The following is a 23276-nucleotide window of genomic DNA, read 5'->3' as shown; positions in this document are numbered from 1 at the left end:
TATCGTTTTAATGCACCTCATCATAGGCTCTTTTCTTTTCGACAAAAACACTGTGACAAAGGAGACATAGCTTCAAATGCTTACAAATTTCCTTGTACCTGAAAAGGTTAGATTGGAAATAAAGGATCGCATCAACTAACAGGAAGACAGAGAACCACTTTCTAACACACATTTTGCACAAGTGGTCAGGAACTTCCTTGACTGTGAGCTACCTAGTAGGTGGATTTGGTGTATTGGCTACAACACTTGACGCCAAGGTCTCCCGATTTGACACCCACTTATTTTCGGTTATAGGGTCACGTTAAGTCTCACGCGTATGCAGGAAACCGAAAGTACCTACAGAACCTGAAATCTAAGGTTAATGAAGTGATCCATGACATTCCTAACGGCCCCAGTCGGAATATAATTTACGGATTTCGTCTGAGGCTGTAGGAATATGGGTGTCGGCGGAGCCCAGCTGGATGTGTGCCAATAATGGCGGCCGTATATCCATGGATGACGATACAAAACGTTTCGCAAAGATCTTAACATTTATTCCACTGCAATATCGTTAATTATATATATATATATATATATATATGTAGATTGTTTCAAAAGAGCACCGACAACGTTTGGGAGGTCATTCCTGACACCAAGGTAAGACAAAAAGTATAGACCAACCTGGGTGCACAAATGCTTCCTTTCGGTGTGATAGGCTGTCGAAAACTTGAATAAAAAATTGACTTTAAAGGCCCATAGCTTCAAAATTATGGGACCTACCGCAGTCGGGTCAATACTCCATTTAGGAACTAGTATGTGCTCTATACAAAAATACATGCTTCGAATCCTAAGGTAATCACGAAACATTTTTATAGGAGTTTGGCTACGGTCACATAATTTGAAACACTCACCAACTGCCTCCTTAAGAAATGTTGCGGAACTACCGTAGGATTCTGAAACATGGATATTTGGATAGGGTACATAGTAGCTTTTAAGTGATGTATTGATACGACTACGGTAGGTCTCATAATTTTGGGGCTATGGACCTTTAAACTTTATTTTTTCAAGTTTTCGGCAGCTTGTAACTCCAAAGGATAGCATTTGTGCACCAAGGTTGGTCTATACTTTTCGTCTTATCTTGGTATCAGGAATCCCCTCCCAAATGCTGTCGATGTTGTTTTGAAACACCCTGTATATAAGCATTTCTTTTATACCAAGCAGTTCGTAACAACCCTGTACATATAGTTGTAAAAAATAGCATGCTACGACGCTGAATACTAGTGACAGAAAAATTGAGCATGCGTGAACTGCGATTATCTTGTCAGGTATTATCGGCGTGTAGGGAGACAGGAAACAATATGCGATGCACTGTATATTTATTTTTAATGTAAGGATGGTGTTTCAAATTACAGAGATTAACATCCTTAAGCGGTATTAAATGTATAAAATGGTGGCAGAACATGAAGTGACAGTTTATAATTTTCTAATTTTTCGCTTTGTCACAGACATAATCGGCCACACTGACATAAATATATATATATATATATATATATATATATATATATATATATATATATATATATATATATATATATATATATATATATATACTGAAAATTTCTCAATTAAAACTCACACTCATTTCCAAAGTGATTGTCGCATATCTATAACTGTCTTCTTGTAAGAATATTAATCGATAATGATTTTGCAGGGTACCTTTATTACTGAAACTATGTGTATAATCTGGAAATATATATTTGTGGTAAACCTCATAGGAAAAAATTATATAAATATGAAAATTAGAATGAGTAAAACAAAATGTTGCTAAGTAGACAAGAAAGTTTTTTTTTCGTTCTATTGTTCTTATTTACAGCTCTTTTGATATGAAATTTCCCATGTACATGTCTTTCCCGATTACATACATACTAACATTATAAGAAATACCCGGGAATTTGTTATCAAATTATATTCCTACAACAACATATTTATAGACATTCGACAATAATTTTGAACATGAGTGTACAAGTATATATTTTTTGCCTGTAAATTGAAAGTATTTTTAATTAAGTCATAATGATATGATATATTTGTCTATACGGATGTGCATATATTTCGTCATTTTCGTAAAGAAATAAGATATATATATATATATATATATATATATATATATATATATATATATATATATATATATATATATATATATATATATATCTTATTTTGATGATTTTTCTCAATTATTTTTTCCATTTCGTGATATTAGAAATATAAAAGTTTCCCATAAATAGTAGCATATTGGTCACAAGGATTATATGAGTTTCAGGCTGGATTTCGCAATAGTATTTCACTTGTGAGCAACAAGAACAGCAGCGATGTGCATAGTTCATGACATGACGAACTATATTAAGTGTAATTTAATGAAACTTATTCAATAACTCTAAAAAAAACTGAGAATTTCTCAATGTACTTCATAAAGAAATTGTCTCATTCTTTGTTAGTCTAATAATCTATAAGGATGCATTGGGTTTGCATTATTGCTTTAATTAATCACTATTCTACATGTAAATAGACCAATATTTCAGAAGCTGTCTTTTTATATAATTTGCTACTCAAAACAAAATTAAAGATATATTACACACGTATATTTGCGGCTTTGCTAACACAATTGAGCTGTAATGTAAAATCGATTATTTCATTGCTGTTGTTTCCTTAGTGCTTTTCACAAACTTCTTGCAACAGAGGAATGATATTTCATCATTATCGAAATCAAAGACAATCAGAACGATGTTAATCCTGTGATGAAATCGTTCTTAAATATAATTTCTGTTGAAGTACAATACGAGTAATTTCCGTGATGTTTATTCAAGTGAAAATATCTTAATTAAAATATTTTATAAAATTATTACTGATACTATTAGGGTTCTTAAAATGCAGATTCTAAACAACTATTTGTACTCAATATGACATTCAGATTCGAGGTGCCTTAATTATTTCCTTCCACATGCTGAGAAAGTTTGACTTTCTTTCCGATCTTTTGTACATAAAAAAGTACGAAACTCTCCGTAAAATCACATTTCAATAATACACAACGGCCTATCCAGAACAATGAACACTTTTGTTGTAAGTATAATTTTTCAGTTATCTTCAATCATAACTTAATGTTTCATTATTACGTTGCTTAATTGGATCACTTTTTCTTCAATTTTAATCTTTTGGAGCTTTTTATAATATTTTGCTTAGTTTAGAATGTTTAGTAGTTTGTAATATTTCTATTTATTATAACAGTGCAGTGACAACAGAGCATTGAATGTTTCTATCTCGAAATATGCCAAGTCACACATTTTTCTTATCATGACTAATATTGAATTTGTTTAAATAAATCTGATATTCATATTGTGTTAATTTAGTAAATACAATCTACAATTTATCTTGGATCTACTACAACAACGATTAAAAAATTAACGCTTATATTTTTCTCACATTGTTCATTTCATTTGATTTGATATTAATAATTTCGCATTGAGCTTAGAGAACAAATACAATATTTGTATTTTATAAATTATGGAGACTCAAATACCTGAGTAAAAGAGTTTACGGTTTAACATTCTTAACATTTTGAAATGCCTCAATGGCGAATAAAGCTTAATCATCAACGAAACTGTGCATGATCAATTTTGCAATCTGATTTGTTTATTATTGTATTATTATTTCAATCCGAATCACTGCGTCGTTCATTTTCCATGAAATGACTATCTTTAGAAACCAGGTGGTTAAGTGTGAGTGAAATGTGATGTTGATGACACTTTAAATATATTGAATCTTGCAATTCCCTTATAAGCATAGCCTAGTATTCATCTCATACTCAGAATTGTTACAAATATTTACCATAAGATATTTAAGTAAATTAGGCATACTACTCCCTGAGAAATACGACCAGAAAACCTTGAATGCTATTATGAACTTCTTGGAGAAAAATATTCTTGGGAAGAAGGAAAATATATTTGGAAAGATAAGTAACAAACAATTTTGAGGTAAATAAATGCAATATAATATATTTATTTGGTTGATTGTGAGTTTCATTTATGGTATCATTTCTCTAAAAAAATGCTATGTAAAATTTTGTTGACTTTTCAGAATTTAACTTAACAATAGTTTTTCAAGTGTCTATTATTTCCTTGAACAATTTTCTTCATTGCTTAAAATATGACTTAAACTTTTATTGCTAGTGTGTTCGCAAGCGTTCTGTAGAGTGTACCCATTTAAAGGGAATGCAAAAAGTAGTTGTGAAAGAACTTTCTCGTTTAGTATGGAATTATATATATGAAGAATGTGGCAGATTATAATTATTTATTCTCGTCCTTAAAGCTTAATTTGAAATAATTTGTTTCGTCTCGCCAAGATCACTCTTCCTTGAAGTTGTATTGGCATATTCCACAGTAATAAGGTATCAGAAAAAATGTATTTTATTTCGAGATTACGTGTAAACATTTCTTTGTAATTAACTGAATTTTGACTGTACAAAAGTAAAACGAAATCTCAGAATTTGAATTCAGTTAACAACTTTAATAAAGTGTAGCTGGGCGGCCAAAAGAAGAAAGGGACAGTAAACCGAAAGTGGGATATTCCACGTTGCGTGTGTGATAATACGCCGTGAAGTGCGTTACATAATATATTGTAACTTGGTAACAAAGTGTCTTGCATTCAATATATGATTCTGTTTAATTATAAAATATATGATTTACTTGTTTTTACTATTATTATTTGTAGGTAATATTCGCCCTCATCGCTCTTCTATCATCTGCTTATGCAGTTGGTGTCCTCGGAGGAGTTGGTGGCCTCGATTATTACGTAAGGAATCATAAATTATTTGGTTTTAATGAAATATGTTTTGTTAACATTAAGCTCTTTGTAGAATAGTTTGAATTGTGCACAAATACTGAAGTAATAACGTTATGTTTGGTTTTAAATTATTGCAAATTCCTAGTGCAAATTCCTTATTATTGTTATTAGTTTTTCCATATAAATGAATGGCTTATTTGCATAATTTCTTACATTTCAGCGTTAAGAGCTGCTCTAATTTCTGACGAATTCTCTGTATGGGGTTTACTCCTTTAAGGGGTCATAAAAATTCTAATGCGAAAAACTCATACGAGATAACTCTAAGAAAAGCCAAATATTAATACCACTATTACTTCTACTACTATTACTACTACTAAATTACTGATAATAATAATAATAATAATAATAATAATAATAATAATAATAATAATAATAATAATAATAATAATAATAAAATAATAGAAATAATAATAATAATTTAATTCAAAATATTGAACTGTTCAAGCATTTTTGAACTATCACTTGACATCGAATAATTTTCTTGTTTAAATGCTGATGGACTTAATTTTTGTAAAGTATCTCTGAATTGACATCATATACTGGCTTGACATGTTATGTTATTTTTTAACCAAATTGTGACAATTTATAACCTATAAATTCCATTTCATATACTCGTACGACCGTTGTTTTTTTTTAGTATTTCTGACATCTTCAACTGTATACTTAACAACATACTGATGTCAGTAGAGAACTAGATGAGATGGATATTATCTTTCTCACAACGTTCAAGTGCTTAACAGAGAACTGAAGATTTAGGAACTGGAAAATTCATAGTTTTATACTGCCAGGCCTTCAGAAGCTTTAAATACTAATGCATTATGTACTTTCAGCCATTCAATTACATAAATATGATTGTTAATCCAATATTTATTACATTATACAACATCATAAATTTTAACACTTGAACTTCACAAGTATTCACTGGTACTGTAACTTTTCAAAACCAACGTACCAGAAAAGTATTACTTTTCTTTCACTTTTTAGAAAGTTATTACAGAATCTGGGGCCAAATTTCAATGTATCAATCAGTTGTATCTCAAATAACTTCAATAGGACATGTTAGTAAGTTAAACGGAGCACTAATATTATACATGGGTTTATTAATATTAAATTATAATTATCTATTCAGGGCAAACATTCTTGTCTGTGTTTCACACTTTTAAAATTAGAACGATTTTATATTTGTAATATAAAAGTATAATTTCAAACTTCAAGTGATTAAGGTAGTTCTAATAAAATGGGCATTAGATGAACAAAATGAAAGTTTCATATTTTAATTTTTAAAAGCCGGAGTCTTATTTTTAACTGGTTTAAAGATACAAAAAGCATATTACACAATAAATCAAACCTTGTTAGATATTTTAAAGCATGCATAGAGTAAGGGAATGGTCGATATAAATGTACCTATGAAAGCATCTGTCGTTTGTCCATTGCAGGTTTCTCCATTGTCCCCTTTCTGAAAACCATGTCCTCTCTAAACTACTACCTTAAATGAAAAAAATGAGGGAGCACGGTGGCTCGGTGGTAGACCGTTCCCCTCCGGTGCTTGGGGTCCCTGGTTCGATCCCAGTTTGCGCCGTGGAATTTGTGGTGGATAAACACCGTGCTCGTGGGTTTCCTCGGCGTTCTCCCGTTTCCTCCCACATTCTTCATTCCACCATTTCATTCATTTATCATAATCACCGTCTCCTTTAGCCGAACCGGAAAAAACGTGGGACGTAAAACTCAAAGATTTCGTTTCATTTTTAAATGTAAGAAAGGTTAAAGAGTTAATAGATATGTCATGTAAAAGAAATAAAACGTTCTCCCGCAAAACCTTCTACCAATCACTCAGAAAAAATAACCAGTTCCGTAATGTAATTTTGCCACAAAAAATACATTACTCTACCCTCAGCTCTTGTATTGATACAAATATCTATCAATATCAAATTACAGTAATATGTACTTATTTCTTAATATTGTGACCAAAAGCATAGACATACAATTGTAATAAATGTTCTCTTTAAACCAAGGTAAATCCATATAATTTCTTTGTATCTAACTCCATACATAAGATTAACTTTATATAGTCACTTGGAATCTTAAAAGTTAGATGAGGTTCGAAAAACTGTATTAATACTGCTACATAATTCACAATGTTTAAATTATTAAACATCCTGTGTTAGAATATTATATGTAACATACTTATTGGCTTTTTAAAATACATTTTAGGCTTACCCACGGTACCAGTTTGGATATGCAGTGAGCGACCAGCTCACAGGAGACAACAAGCAACAGACCGAAGTTCGTGATGGTCCAGTTGTCAGAGGACAATACAGCCTTATTGAACCTGATGGCAGCAGAAGAATTGTCACATATAATGCTGATGACATTAATGGTTTTAATGCCATTGTGAGAAGAGTTGGTGCCAATCTTCACGCTGGAGTCGGAGGCTATGGAATCCTTGGTTAAATTTACATTAGCACTTACAATGTAAACATGACAAATGTAAAATTAAATATTAGCCATTAATTACCTTGTTATTATTTCAGAAATATAAAAGCAAATTACAACGACGAATAACAGAATTGTATTGTGGCATATAGTTTTTACACATTCTTAGATCACACAATTATATAATTGTTAGGAACTTAAAAAAAAACTCTTCACTACTAATTCTTGTTTTCTGGACAGTTAACCTCTTATACTAGACCTGTCCCTTTTATTTAAAGAACCTAGACTTCTTTACAATTCCACAAACTTCAATAATCAATATTTTTTTTCCATCTATATACAATTCCACAAAAACTATTACCAATATTACAACCACAGTATACTCAATTCATCAACATTACATATCCATCACAACCGATAATTCTACGTAAACATAATTACGCTCTTCAATTGTCTTTTTTAAAAATTAACACTTTGTCCGATAAAATTACTAACTGCTTTCAAAACCCTAACAATAATGTTACATAATAGTATTGGAATATCAGTATACGTTCAGTTACTTTAAGTATAAAGTTTGCATGCCGCATTTCCTCAACTTGGTAATCGTGAGATGTAATAAGTTTGACAGAAAAATATCATAATCGTCTATCTCTGGCATTTTTTATATTTTAAAATTTCACTACAAAACAATTTTTTCTAACTAATTTCATATGTTTTTACTTATAATAGTGTACCCTGGGTGATGATGTGTAAGGCAAAGCAGCTCATTTATTTAATAGTGTAGATTAATAGGAAAAATGGTGGCTCAGTGGTAGAGCGTTTACCTCCGGTGCTTGGGGTCCCTGTTCGATCCCAGTCCGCGATGTGTGGAATTTCTGGTGGACAAACATCGTGCTCGTGGGTTTTCTCGAATTCTCCTGCTTCCTCCAACTTTCTTCATTCCACCATTTCACTCATCTTTCATCATCACCGTTTCCTTTAGCCTAACCGGCATAATCGTGGGACGTAAAATTTAAGATTTCATTTCATTTTTTAAATTAAGAAAAACTTATAAGATCTATCTACCACCATATCTCTCTCTCTCTCTCTCTCTCTCTCTCTATATATATATATATATATATATATATATATATATATATATATATATATATATATATATTCATACATACACACATACAAATGAAAAGAGATTAAGGTCAAAGTCTCTTTTACGTAAACTCAACACCACTAACTCCGCCAGGGATACAACAGCTCAAGCAGAGAACGCAAGAGCGATGACAGGGAATATTAAATAAAATAAAGGATAAGAAATGAAGATTACTTAAAACAGATATTAGTTTACTTGACATTTACAATTTTTCAAAATGCATTGTTCAATGTTAATTATACCTAACTTAATATACTTTATATTACAATCCTGCTTAGTTTTGCTTTCATATATCATTATTATCTATTTGCCTAAAAATTCTGGAAATCATTTCAAAGTAACTTTTTTATGTTTATTTCTTTCACTGTCAACACTGTAGAAAATGTAAAGCCTTCATTATACATTGGGAACAAAAATTGTAAACAGTAGCCATCGTCAAGCAATAACTATGATTGCTAGAACTTGCAGAAACCAAGGTCTTACCCACCTATAACTATTTACAATTACATTACGGTATGCTTTAATTATCCTGTACATTTGTAACTAGTTCTCTGTAGATACTTCAATTAACGCATACAATATGTTTATTATCTCAACTCAGGTACAAAAGATGAGAGATCCTGTTTTCCATTGTATTGCATAATAAACAGAGGGTTTAAGTGTATATTGTACTACAAAATTCAAGACATGCTCCGAATAATAATAATAATAATAATAATAATAATAATAATAATAATAATAATAATAATAATAATAATAATAATAATTCTTTATCAATACTATAAACTACGGGGTGATTTTTTAAAAACTCACGGATTGATTTTGGTCTAGAATTTCTAACAGAAGTAATCTTTTCATGCGGTTTGTGGCTAATGATCAAGGAAGAATGGGAGATTTATGGAACCATGTTTACTGGTTTAAAAGAAAATCCAGGATAATATCGGCCACACCTCAGAAAATATTCGGCAGTGTACCTTAAAATTGGAATCAAGTGCGGTGCGGTGTTAAGATTTACATTTTCTTCGTACGTGGAAACCTCGCCAAGGTCAATAAGAATAAGAAATAGGAAACTGGGCCATTGTATTGGGAATTGCGCTGTACAATTCTGTGCTGATGTGTGAGTATAATTAGGACACATTGAAAATAGTGTACTGTTTGGAGCAACATGAGTTTATCATTAAAAGCTTTTGGTAAACGGAATTTGTTGTTGCTTCGCGAGGTCATTTAGAAACAAATTTGCCTGTAGCCAGCTCTTGTGCAAAATGTAATTTATCGACTCCTTAGGTCGCCCAAGAAATCTCTCCGTTTTTTGTCGCAAGATACCGACTGTAGCTATTCAACAAGGGATTTTTGGGTGTTACCGGTAACACTTATTTTGTATTCTCACTAACACTTAATTTGTATTCTGCAATTTCGCTTCAAAAATTCAAAACCTCCTTCCAATTGCAAGGTACACTATCGAATATTTGCTGTTTTTCTTGAGGCATGGGCGATATTACCCAGGATAAATTTAAACAAGTCAACATAGTCCCATAAATCTCCCGATCTTACTTGATTATTTGACACAAACCGCATGAAAATCGGCCTTCAGTTAGAAATTCTAGTCCCAAATGAAATCCGTGAATTTTGAAAGAATCACTCTGTATATTTTGTAAATTCTATAGAAATGCATAAATCTTTCCAAAATCATTCCTGTAGCAACAAGAAATTAGACCAAATTTTCAAATTGGATTGAAATAGACAAGAAATAAGCGCGTGCCGCTTTGCCGCATTCATACCCTGCTTTATTACGATCAGTTAAGTTAACCTTCTACAGTGTAGTTAAGTGCAACATTCAACACGATAACTCCTCAACAAAAATTAATAGTTGAATTATGTTTCTTCGCAATAGAAAACTCGACTGACTATCTCACCCGAATTTATTATCGGAGACAATGTGTTAAAATCTTCACGAATAGCGGCGACTTTAGAGAGCTATGTGTATACCATTCATACATCATTATACATTTCAGGTAACGTTAATGTTTAATCTTTAAATATTTTAAGCTTTTCATGTTGCATAAAAATCCACATGTAAACATTTATATTATTATTCTTCATTATAAAAGAAACCTTCTTCATCATAAGTGTATGTTTTGTGTGATCCCCTTCATTGTCTTCTAATTGTATTTGAATTGTTTATATTGTTCTACACCTCACTTTTTACCTAAGTGAATTTAATAATAATTTCTATTTATATATTTCCCGTATTAATAATAATATAATCACCTTTAATAATGGTGTCTGAAATAATTTCCAAGCAACACTTAAACTACTTTGTCTACTCTTTCAAAAATGCAATATCATGACTACTTAGATCGGCGGCATATGGAAGAAGGTTTTTAGCATTTTAACTACACGTTGATTCAAAAATAATCATTTATTATATTAACTATATTAATAGAAATAACTAAAATGATATAAACTAGGGACCTTAAACATTTTCCATTTCTTGATGAAATTCTACATAAACTACTGCTTTAGATAATTGTTATAAACAAAAATAAGTGTATATGTCCAAACACACTTATGAAACCAAACTCCTCAACACTTTCTTCTAAAAACATTTTTTATATATATAAACACGTTTCTTGGATATGAAAATTGTTTATTAATTTATTTCGATAATACAATTATAACAGTCAGTTACCCGTTGACATTATCACTCAATTACAATCTATAACTTTGAACACCGATATAAATTTGAACATTTATCATAGCAACAATAAAATTAGTTATGGGATAATTTTTTTTTACAGCAGATACAAAAATAATAGCTTTTAACCAACTTTAATTCACTGAATTACTATAAACACCGTTATAAGGTTGTTTTAAATAATGCAAAAATGGGGAGATTCTAGTATATAAAATCTTCTGGTACACACAGCATAAAAATTTAAATGTATTTCTGTTGTAAATTTTCGAGTAAAGAATAGATAGCCTAATTTTATATAACAGATGAAAATGAATCACACTCTGGAAATCTGAACACGAAACTCGAAATTTTACATACCTGTGCTTTTATTTAAATACATACAACTCTGCCCTATAGTTACCTATTTCAATACAGTGTGAATCAGAAAGGGATATGTGCTCCAGAGTAAAGTGACAGTGTAATATATTCTCGAATATGACATGTATGAATATCTTCCGTGCATATATGTTTCTTTTTTAGTTTAATGTCCCAGGATTATCCACACTTATTATGTATCATGAGATGCCGATAATGAGATGGATAATATTAAAGAAACGACGAAAGCGTAGGTCAACCGAGGAATCCCGAGGAAGCTCACACACAGTGACTGTGCACCACAAAAGCCACTTTCTGTGTACTGGAATAACAAAGAAATGCAAGCATTAGTGCTGAAATTTTTATCCCTGAGCAAGAACATTTGTTTTTGCGTACATGTTGGACAATTTGGAGATATTTTATATATTATTTCAATGTTATTTTTCGGTTTGCCTTAAATGTATTTTTTTACGAGTTGACTAAGATGGAAACGTTTTATATGTAACTTTATACAACTATATATGAGGCTGAGTAAAGAATATTCTAAATTATACTCGATTTAAAAATACCAACATAAGCATGCATTCAGTCTTTTATTTAAGAACTATTTTCAGAAACTAATAAGTAAGTTATAAGATAATAATCACTATAAAGCAATACGCTACCAAAAAAGGCTTCTATTTTTCATGATACAAGATTGTGTAAGGTGGAAATATTAACAATATACTACCATCATACTACTAGATGAGCGGAAAGAAAGTCACAATAATTCTTGGAATGTGGAAGGAAATAATTATTTAATTACAGAACCTCTATGTCAATGCCAAAGTCCGTTCCAGTAATAAGTATATTAATTACAGTGTGGCATACTTGTAAGTAGTAATTGCATCGAATATTTCAACTGAAGTATTATATTTGGAATAAACAAACAAATTTCAAACCGTATACCACTGAAAGTTATATATATATATATATATATATATATATATATATATATATATATATATATATATATATATATATATATATATATATATATATATATATATATATATACGGGGTGTTCTAAAAATGGCTCCGACGAGCTACAGAGCACTATTCTACAGGTCAAAATAAAGTGAAACTGTTACACGATGGAATGCCCTCCTGGGCTTCCTTCCTCCTTCAGCCGCTATGGGGAATCAAAATTTTACAATGTTGCAGATTAACTTGGAGCCATTAGCAACACTATACAAATACAAGAAGCAGTTGAATCGATTGCTACACTAAAAAAAGTGATGCTAGTAACAATCTATATCAACTTCAGCTATCATCTGAAAAGAATTGATGTAACTATATGATAGAATGGTAGATCTAACCTATGGTTCTTTATTTGCGAATTTGTCACATAGTGCAATTTGTGCCCCTAGACGAGGATTCGAAATATATATATATATATATATATATATATATATATATATATATATATATATATATATATAGCTCTATTTTGACTTGTAAAATAATACTCTGTGGTCCGTGGGCGCCATTTTTAGAACACCCGATATATACATTACATATTATTTCATATAGCAACTTACGGTGTCACTTATAATTTGTGAATGTGTGTGTATATGAGTCTCTGGCCAAATCTAAATGAAATTTAGTGGGGAGGTGGCCCACTGTCAAACAGAACGGTAAAGGACATATCCGCTCGGAGCGAATTTTATTTGATACTTCATTTCTAGCCAGATCTAAACGAAAATTAATGGACAATTTTCTCGGTAACAGGGGATGTCTTCAGTAGAATTTGTGAGTTTGGATCAACAATTGTGTTCTACTTGTTCTTTTTTTTCTTTCTGTCAATCTTTCTTTGTTTCTTTGATTCAGGTCCAAAGTTAATGTTGCTAATGCGTTTCCAACGTCGAATGACTCCTACGCAAACGCTTGTAGAAGTTCGCAATAATTTATGCTAGCTGGAAGTTTTGTGCTATTTAACAAGTATTTCCTAATACTTGGTCCTGAAGTTTAGTGTTGTACAACAAATATATCCCAATATTCTGACTTAAGGTCTCCAGACTGAATATGTTCATCTCTCGTAAAATAAATCCAGATAAATCAAATAAAAAACTAATTTTGTAAAGAGATATAAATAAGACGAATAAAATTTATTACACAATGTATTGCTTTTACAAAGATAGTTCTTATAAATAGAAAAACAATTGACGCCCTGAGAACAAACTCACTAAATTTTACGTACTTCAAAAGTGTACATTTATGTATTTATTCCGTTTCAAACCCAGATTCGTCCGCAGATGGATTGCAAATGTTGATGTTGATTCGTGCATCGTTGACAAAAGTATGGATATTAGAAGCAAGTATCTAAGATAACATAATTCTTGTTACTAACACATATATGTATTATCGTATTGAGCAAGCGCTTGGATTTGATTACATATATATGTAAATTTCATGTTCGATGTTATAGAAATTGTTTCGTTCAAGACAAAATTAGAACTACATGCTAAATAACTATATTATATATAATACCTGGTGTAACATTTGAATTATCACATTTCTCAACTTTGCTTAGTAATTCACGATAGGTTATTAAAAAACTGATTTCTTTTTTTACATTTTCTGAACATTCGTATAAAATACTAACGAATGAAACTTTTAATGAAACAACTTTCCTTACAAACATATGTTTTTAAAAATCACTAAGGAATTTCTTCTAGCATGATTTCTTTCGTTTCTGACATTGAACCATACATTTCTTTTTTCTTTTTTTTTTTAGTTTGCACTTACTACTATATGTTAAAAATGCAGATATGTCAAATTGATTTGTGTTTATCATGAATGTAAATTATTTCAGTAAACAAAATGTTAAGCAATTATTTCCTTCCACTTTGTATGTAGTATTTCAGAAGTTTCTTTCCGTATGTCTGATAATAAAAGGATAGGAACCCATCATGGTAGAACATTCAGCGGTACGCATCGTGAACCTACAAAAAATGAACAGTTTCGTTGTAAGTAACTAGTTTCGATTAAAATAGTTTATATTTTGGCTGTTTTAGAGTGAAATTTAAACATTCAAACCTTGACGTAAAGTCATTTAAAACACGATTTAACTTTATCCAGATGCTTAGTTGATTACGAAAGTGAAAGAAATATTTTCTGCCAGTGAATGGCAGTTAACAGTGTTTTGCATGTTCAAAAGTTCCAATTACTTTTTTTTAAAACTGGAAATGTGTTTTCTCTACTCCCTATTTACTTATTTATAATATTGTATTCCTGAGCTGTGTATTTGGCGCTTTGTAACCGTAAAGCACTGAGTTTTGTATGGGGCCATTATTGAACAAAGAAATCAAATACACGCTTTTTCTTCAACATATTCCATTTTTAATGTTTTTCTTTTTCTTTTTTTGTATCATTGAAATTTCTTTTAGAGCTTCAAAGTTTCAGTTCAGTTATTGTACATTATAAACTATTATATTCATCGCGATGAATAGTGAAGCTTGTTCTAGATTTACCAATTTCACCACCCAATCACCACCCGGTCTTTAACCCCCACCTATGAAATTTTGTCTGTATCTTTTCTCACTATTTTACCAGTGTAGATTGCAGGCTTCAGGAGTGGTCACAATCATTCTAGTACCGTTTAACAGGAAAAAGATATCTCAAAGTGAAGCATATGGCAATAAATATATCTCATTGAGTTTAATACACTGATATGTATAAGAGTTCTTTCGCATTTTTTAAGCTAACGGAAAAGGACACATTAATTCACAACGCGGGTAACTGATGATCTGGAGAATCTATGCCACGTAATGAGATTGGACATATGTTAAAACTATCGTTAACTCTAAAACTTTAACCTCTGTTTAATTTAATTATTGTCCAAATATAAGACAGACATCACCCAATAGATTACTTCAAGTTGAACAAGATATGATTGAGAGTAAAATCTCATGTGCAAATTTCGAGGAAAGATAAGGACTTTCTTAAAATGAAGTTCCACTAAATTATATGTTGTTCATTACCAATAATAGTTTACAGTTCTTATTTTGCTGGAAAAAGGTTTTGTATTTACATGTTGTATATGTACCAAGTTGCATCATTAACATTTCGCAATACGTATTTTCATAATGGTTACTCACATGTTCTTTTCATACAGTGCGTACCGTTTTTAACTCTAGTAACTTTCGTAAAAACGTATACCTTCATGTAAATAAGCGTTCCGTACAGAATCTTTCTTTCTTTCCTTCATAACTTAGTTAGTAAGGCATGATTCCCTTGTGTTCTGACCGCATGATTTTTACTATTTCCAAGGATTAAATGTGATTTTTACACTACACTAACTAAGAATATTATTAATTTCTTCAGAGATAAGTCTTCCTAAAGGATAAAAGTAAAATAGCATTTATATAACATTACAATATGAAACGTCGTATTAGATGTAGAGGAATGTTAATAATCATTTCAAATAAAGGGTAAACAAGAGTAATAAATTTTATGAAAATGGTTTAAGATTTGCTTACAAAAATCTTAGAAGGATCTTTCTCATATCTCGAGAAGACATATAGTATAATAGTTATGGTAATTCGAAGTTGGTGGAACTTAGACTAAATGACAGGCCTTGGTGGCTCCGTGTCTCAACATTCACTTATATATGAGATCATTGGTTCGATTCCACTTCGCACCAAGTGAATTTTATGGAAACAAACGACGTGTGCGTGGTTTACTCGGAGTTCTCTTGTTTCCTCCTACTTTCTTTATTCCACTATTTCATTCATTTCTCACCATCACCATGTCATTTGGTCCAGCCGGCATAACTATGGATTGTAAAACGTAAAGATTTCGTTTCATTTTTTAAGACTATATGAGGTAATCGAAAAGTTGGCTTAGACCTAAATGGAGGAGGAGACATTGTTATTATTATTATTATTATTATTATTATTATTATTATTATTATTATTATTATTATTATTATTATTATTATTAGTAGTAGTAGTAGTAGTAGTAGTAGTAGTAGTAGTAGTAGTAGTAGTAGTAGTAGTAGTGTATTAGAAAAATATCGTACAAAGAATTATAATTAGTTAATACTAACTTACATTAAAAAAAAAAGCATATATACCTATTCTTCTGCCAATTAGTGAGAAAATAACTTGTCAATTGTATTGCTATATAATGTCAGTGTGGCACAGTTCTTTACCATACAGTATTGCTAACGAATCTAGTGTATCGTTTAGTTGAATCAACTGTCTGGACGACCTGCATGTTAGTTCGTATAGGAACGAGCTTTCTTTCTCGGTTACATTTGCCCTCATTCTATGTATAGTATAGTACAGAAAATTATGTAATGTATATAATAAATTGATTAGTCTATATATTATCATAATACAGTTAAAACTATATAAGTGAGGCCTGGATAATTAAGGAACTGCAATTATTGAACTCTTGCTTTTTATCATTGTCTCTGTAAAAGAAACATCAGCCATTTGAACCTGCTAAGTAATAAACATGAAAAGTGAAATATCTCTGTAATGGGTAAGTTTGGCAATTCATAGCGTTCTCACTTAGTTAGGTTTGACTGTAAAATACTTGATATGTTTATTTCCCCTTTTCCCCTTTTCATTACAGGTATTTTTTGCTCTCGTCGCCCTTGCGTCCTCTGCTTATGCAGTTGGTGTTCTCGGAGGAGTAGGTGGCGTCGACTATTACGTAAGAAATTACTTTTTAATAGCATACACAAAATATGTTCCAATTTTTTCCCACAAGAAAGTAAAACTCAGTATGAAATATTTAGCACTTAAACCCTTTTATAATAGATATAATGATATTGATGATAATAATAATAAGTAAGCTTATAAAAGATTAAAGCAAAGCTACTCGAGACAATGCATCTACTACATATGCTTTAATTATGCAAACATTGACTGGGCAATGATTACTTACTGGTAGTGACAATTATCCTCCTTGTAAAACTTCCATTACAACTTTAGTTTTAATTACAAATAAATCCTTAATTACTGATGGTGTGCATCGTAGAGTCGTCACTAAAATCCGTAATATTTAATCAAAATTGAATACAATTCTTATGGTAGACATCGCAGAATTTGTATTTTAAATCAAGAAGACGGTTAAAACAGCCCGTAATGCTTAATATATTTTAACCGAAAGATTGTGGGTAATTGGCAGTACACAAAAGAAACAATACACTGTATTCAGTTAAAATCGAATACATTTTGTGTTATCGTCGAAAATAATATTCTTACACATTTCAATTAAAAAAAGTACTGTAAAGTTAGCAGCAACGCAAATATGCTGGTTGTTGCCGGAACAAGAACTCAGCTTAGCACCCATCTGACGAACGAAACCAAAACATTCCCCCACCAATATTTGCCCAATTTTGCAGCCTTACAATCCAGCGCCCGAGACACAAGCCCCGTCCCCCCTTAGTTACGTCACTGGAAGTCGGAAATCGGTGGCCCACTTTATTTCCTTATCCATTTCCGACTTCAACCACAAGCAGCGTAAGAAATCGGGTAGAAATAAAGGAAACATGTGTTATATTGTAAATAAATTTAATAATTCTTAAATAGGTTCAGTTGAAAACTGTTTTGGTATGTTATTATCTGCATTTGGAAACTTGCAGAATATATAGGATGTTATTACTTGTACCACTATGTTTTCTGTGAATTTAAACTTCATGAAAAAGGCTATTTCTACATGCTAGAATAATGTACATTCCAAGTTTCAATATGACAGATTTTGTAAAATTTACCGTAGAACAGGCAAGATAAATGGACAAGTGTGGAAGCATATTAGAGATTTGAAAAGCTTGTTACGTTGCTTTCAATAATAGTGTAGTTGGAAAGTTTAGCGGATTTTCTATTGTGTACGTGGCCCATATTTGATAACCAATTAAATAACTGTTTTTTTCTCAGCGAAAGATTTTCTTTTTTCATTTCAAATCTACTACAGATTACGCAACTAACAACTAGGAATTGTTGGTGTCCAATACTCCCCTTCTATTAATATATTAGAGCTATTTGCATGGTTTGTTCATCATATACGTACACATAAAACTCAATATTTGTAACTCACCGGCTCCGGGATACATATTAGTTAGGTGTAATTAGATGGGATTGAAACATAGAAGAATATATAAGTAGCTTAATTTCTGCAATATTTCTGCAGATGGTCGGAGAAACTTGTTTATTATCTAGCATTTCGACAAATTGTGCGGAAACATGAAAATTGTTCCAGTTTACTTGAAAGCTAGAAAATGTTACATATAAATATGTTTCTCCAAACTACTCAATTATAGAGATAAAATCATTTTGAATTTTCCTTCTTCTCAGATATATATTTTCAAAAACTATTTAAATATCAGACATCAAATATCAAATATCAAACATCAATAATACTAGTTTAAATAGTATCTTGTAAAAATAACTATGCATGGAAACCGAATTGATGTTTAGTGTTAAGTAATTTCACCTTGAGAATTATCAATCCTCCATTAATAATTCATTAATACGATTATAATACTACGTAATAAACTCAAATCAGAAAACGATAGAAAATATATCAATTAAATATGAAATGGGAGAATTAAAAATATTTTGTAATTAAAGTTAGGTTTTATTGTTCATATTCATTCCTAAAATAAACAAGATACATAAAGGGAAATTTCAAGATATACAGTGATTATAATTTATATGACTCTTGAGATCAAAACATGTCTTCCATTGTTTGATTGAAACATTATATAATACATTTTACCATTTTTGTACTATTTAACTACAAGTTCTTTTCTTTTTAAATATACTATTCATAACAGTAAACATTAGTATCTCTTCCGCTAAGTTTGTATTAAGCTCCTTTTTTCTGTTCTCAGGTGATTCCAGTTTAAAATATTTCCCCCAGTATACTATCGTCTTACAATAGAAATCCAAACCTAATTTAAAACAGAATTCAAATAAAATGAACCTGTACAATTTCTCCTTTCTTTCTGACTATTTGTGTTAAACTGTTCAATATAATTAAATAATATAATTCCAAATTGGATCTAACCTACATTCTTTATACCTAGGAACACCAAGGTATTTTTGGATTACATGGAACACCAACGGAGGTTCCCTGAGGTCCACAAGATAAAGATCATTATTTCTCACAGAAAATAATATATCTTGTCTGATATGAACTTGAGATGTCTAAGACATCATATATTTTTATTCTCTAATATTTCTAGATTTCTAAGTACAGTGTTGCCAACTATATTTATGTAATTCTTTAAGTTACCAGTTTTATATTTATGTCAGTAACTATGACCTGTATATTTTATTTGTTTGTGTAGAAAAATATCAAACAGATCAATAGGAACTTAGTACAGTGTAGTATGTTTACAAAGGCGGCTTCTGAAAGTATTTTGATGGTGGCGTTGTAAGGTAGGGTAGAATAGGGAAGAGTGAGGCATACTTCAGTATTCCAATAACATCCGGATTAATCTTTTATAATTCCATACCGGTTATCCTTAAATGGCGAAATTCTTTCAAATTTTGTTTCCGCGAAAAGATATATAGTGTAAGGGACGGTCGTTAGACACTATAGGGGATGTCACCAGAGAAGCAGTGTTGTCAACATAACATAAGTTTCATTTTTTCTAGTACCACAACGTCCGGTTTTTGCACCTATGGTATGAACATGTAAAACGTAAGCAAACAAGCTACAACTTGTCTGTTAGCTTAGTAAACTAACACGACTACAACATCATAAATATTACAAGGAATTCACTGCAATAAACATACCTTTGTTTCCGATTGTTCTATTTGCATTATCAAATAAAATGTTAAAATCACTGTGTTTTGCATCAAAATTTGACAGGGTTATTTCCACTTGGCTATATTCGGGTACACTACCTTCTATGTCAGATTCATTAAAAGTTCTTTAAGTTCATTCTCAATTGAATTTTGGCGAACAACACGATCTGCCATTGTTCCAATGCAGTTGCAATTTCACACATACAGTCAGATACAAAATAACAAACTCACAATTTCGTATGAAATATGCATCTTTAGTCAGTGTTACAGGCTGCTGCTTATAGATTCTATCATTAAAGACAGTTAATAATACCAGTCGCATAGTTCTTCCCAATCACTATATATATGGTGTGTGTGTGTATGATTTTTATATAAGGTGTTACTAGGTTTGAATTAATAAACTAATTCAATAATGAAATATTAGGTACGAAAAAAGAATCAGAAAAAATGTATATACTAAATTTTTATAATGTGCAGTTGCCAACACTTCACCAGAACAATAGCTCAGAGTGCCCTGCATGTTGTAATACCAAAATCGTTTCAAAGGAAAATAAAATAAATAACCAAAACACTGGAATCTAACAGTTAGCATATGCGATGAATAGCCACTTAGTACTACCAAGGAGAGGGGCCTCTGATGGCCACAGCACTTTCTTTCTTTATAAATGAAAAATCAAAACTAAGCAAGTACCTTTTATGATGAGTGGTTTCAAGGTTGAGAATATCTTTTTTTTTTTTAATTTTTTTTATGGAACTAGAAATGTAACAAAAATAACTTGTGGGCCTCCGAGCCAAACCCACCTTGGTATTCCTAGGGTTATAAAAGCATATATGCTTCTGGCTGACAAAGAGAGATATTAGTTAAGCAGATAACCATTCGTTTTATTCGACTCGTTACATACATTCTGAATGTGTTCACTAAATGGTAAAGAACTATCAAATATGACTATGAGTTTAACAATTTTTTCAGGCTTGTAATAATAATAATAATAATAATAATAATAATAATAATAATAATAATAATAATAATAATAATAATAATAATAATAATAATAATAATAATAATAATAATAACTTTCATTATTCTTCTTTAATTTATTAGCTTTCCTTAACTTAAATTATCAATATATGTATAATTATAATTATACATTACCGAGCGAAGTAGCTCAAGTGGTAGAGCGTTGGCTTCGCATTCGGGAGGTCGCGGGTTCGAATCCCGCTGCCGACCATCCTGGCTGAGGTTTTCCAGGGTTTCCCTCAGTCCTACCAGGCAAATGCCGGGATGGTACCTACTAAACAGGCCCTGGCCGATACCTTCCCAAATCCTTTCGATTATTATTGTTGTTGTTGGATATCCAGTGTAAAATGGCCTCTGAGCTGTATCTGGTGATTGTTAAATAAATAAAAAATAGCGCAACTTTTATATGAAGTAACTAGTTTAAACTTACAATAGAACTAAAATATACAATTATTCATAACGTTTAATTTTCTTAGGCTTACCCACGATACCAGTTTTGTTACGCAGTGAGTGATGGCCTCACGGGAGACAACAAGCAACAAACTGAAGTTCGTGATGGTCCAGTTGTCAGAGGACAATACAGCCTTATTGAACCTGATGGCAGCAGAAGAATTGTTACATATAATGCTGATGACGTCAATGGATTCAATGCTATTGTGAGGAGAGTCGGTGGCAACCTTCACGCTGGAGTCGGAGATTATGGAATCCTTGGTTAATTTAAACAGAATTACCAACATGTAAAAATAATGGAATTCAGCAAAAATAAGTAATAAGCATCAATTATGTAATTATTATTTGCTGAAAGAAAATTCGTATTACAGTACATTAAATAATTTATAACCGATCAAAAACTACATTCGTCTGTAACTATCAATCAACTTTTGATTGCGGTAGGCTGCAGGGATGAAGTCTTGCAAAGGTTTTTCAAGACACGAATCTGGTGTTTCAAAACAACACCGACAACGTTTTTGGGGTGATTCCTGACACCGAGATAAGGCAAACAACATAGAATACTGTGGTTGTAACGTGGATGTAACGTGGGTGCCCAAATGCTTCATTTGGAGTTATAGGCTGACGGAAACGTGAAAAGCTTAACTTTAACCCATTAGCGCCGTGCGTGACCATATGAACACAGCGGTTAGTATTTGTCAAAAGAAGTCTTGTGTAACTTGTTGTCAGTGGTTTCTTTATATTATATGCGTTGCCTACTAGGAGAAGGTTCTGGTAACACTATTCAAACAAAACAAGTTCCATATTGCGCCTTCAGAGCAATCTGGAGGCACAGTTATCCCCAATGCACCAAAAATACGATAAAAACGGCATTGTCCTCACAATATGTATGAAAAGATATACTTATGTTTTATCCTTTCAAAATATTTTGTGCTTGATTATATTTTAGAGATGTTAAAAGTTGTAACAGATTACAGTTCACTCATCTGAAAATATTTGGGGCATGCTTTTTCAGGTTTCTTAACAGTGTGATCCTATGAACACGCACGGCGTTTAAGTAGATTTTTCTCTCTTACGCAGGTACGCAAGCAAGATGAAACTATTTAATCTTATTAATGAAATGTACATCTCGGGAACAATAAAAAGAGACTTCGAGAAAAACTTATTGGTACCTTTTCCGGCGAGGAAAGGCGCACGAGAATGCGAAGAACACAGAATGTTAAGCTTCCTTTCCCATGCATCAAAAATACTGTGCAACATTATCGCACAACAAATGGAGGGGAAGATCGAAGAACGGTTATTGGAGGACCAGTTTGGATTCAGGAGAAAATGAGGAACAAGGGAAGCAATACTGAATCTACGGTTGATCATGGAACAGCACATCAGAATAAGCAAACCATATGTGATAGCATTTGCAGATATAGAGAAAGTTTTTGACTACGTTGATTGGAATATCATTTTCAGAGCTTTGAAGAAGGTGAGAGTAGATTACAG

The 23276-nt window shown here is 31.4% G+C and overlaps 1 protein-coding gene across 1 annotated transcript; it reads left to right on the top strand.

Annotated features, from left to right (window-relative positions):
• Window positions 1–1277: 1277 nt before the first annotated feature.
• LOC145685552 (uncharacterized) lies at window positions 1278–22048 on the top strand. Its single transcript, XM_081757948.1, has 6 exons — window positions 1278–1304; window positions 4747–4827; window positions 7090–7269; window positions 17130–17210; window positions 18092–18112; window positions 21809–22048. The coding sequence occupies exons 1-6, from the start codon at window positions 1278–1280 to the stop codon at window positions 22046–22048; spliced, it is 630 nt and encodes a 209-aa protein (XP_081614074.1).
• Window positions 22049–23276: the final 1228 nt, after the last annotated feature.

This window comes from Thermobia domestica, chromosome 5 (genome assembly GCF_964235325.1).
Source record: "Thermobia domestica chromosome 5, izTheDome1.hap1.1, whole genome shotgun sequence".
NCBI lineage: Eukaryota > Metazoa > Arthropoda > Insecta > Zygentoma > Lepismatidae > Thermobia > Thermobia domestica.
The sequence above is the reverse complement of the archived record's forward strand: the minus strand, read 5'-3'. Positions and strand labels throughout refer to the sequence as shown.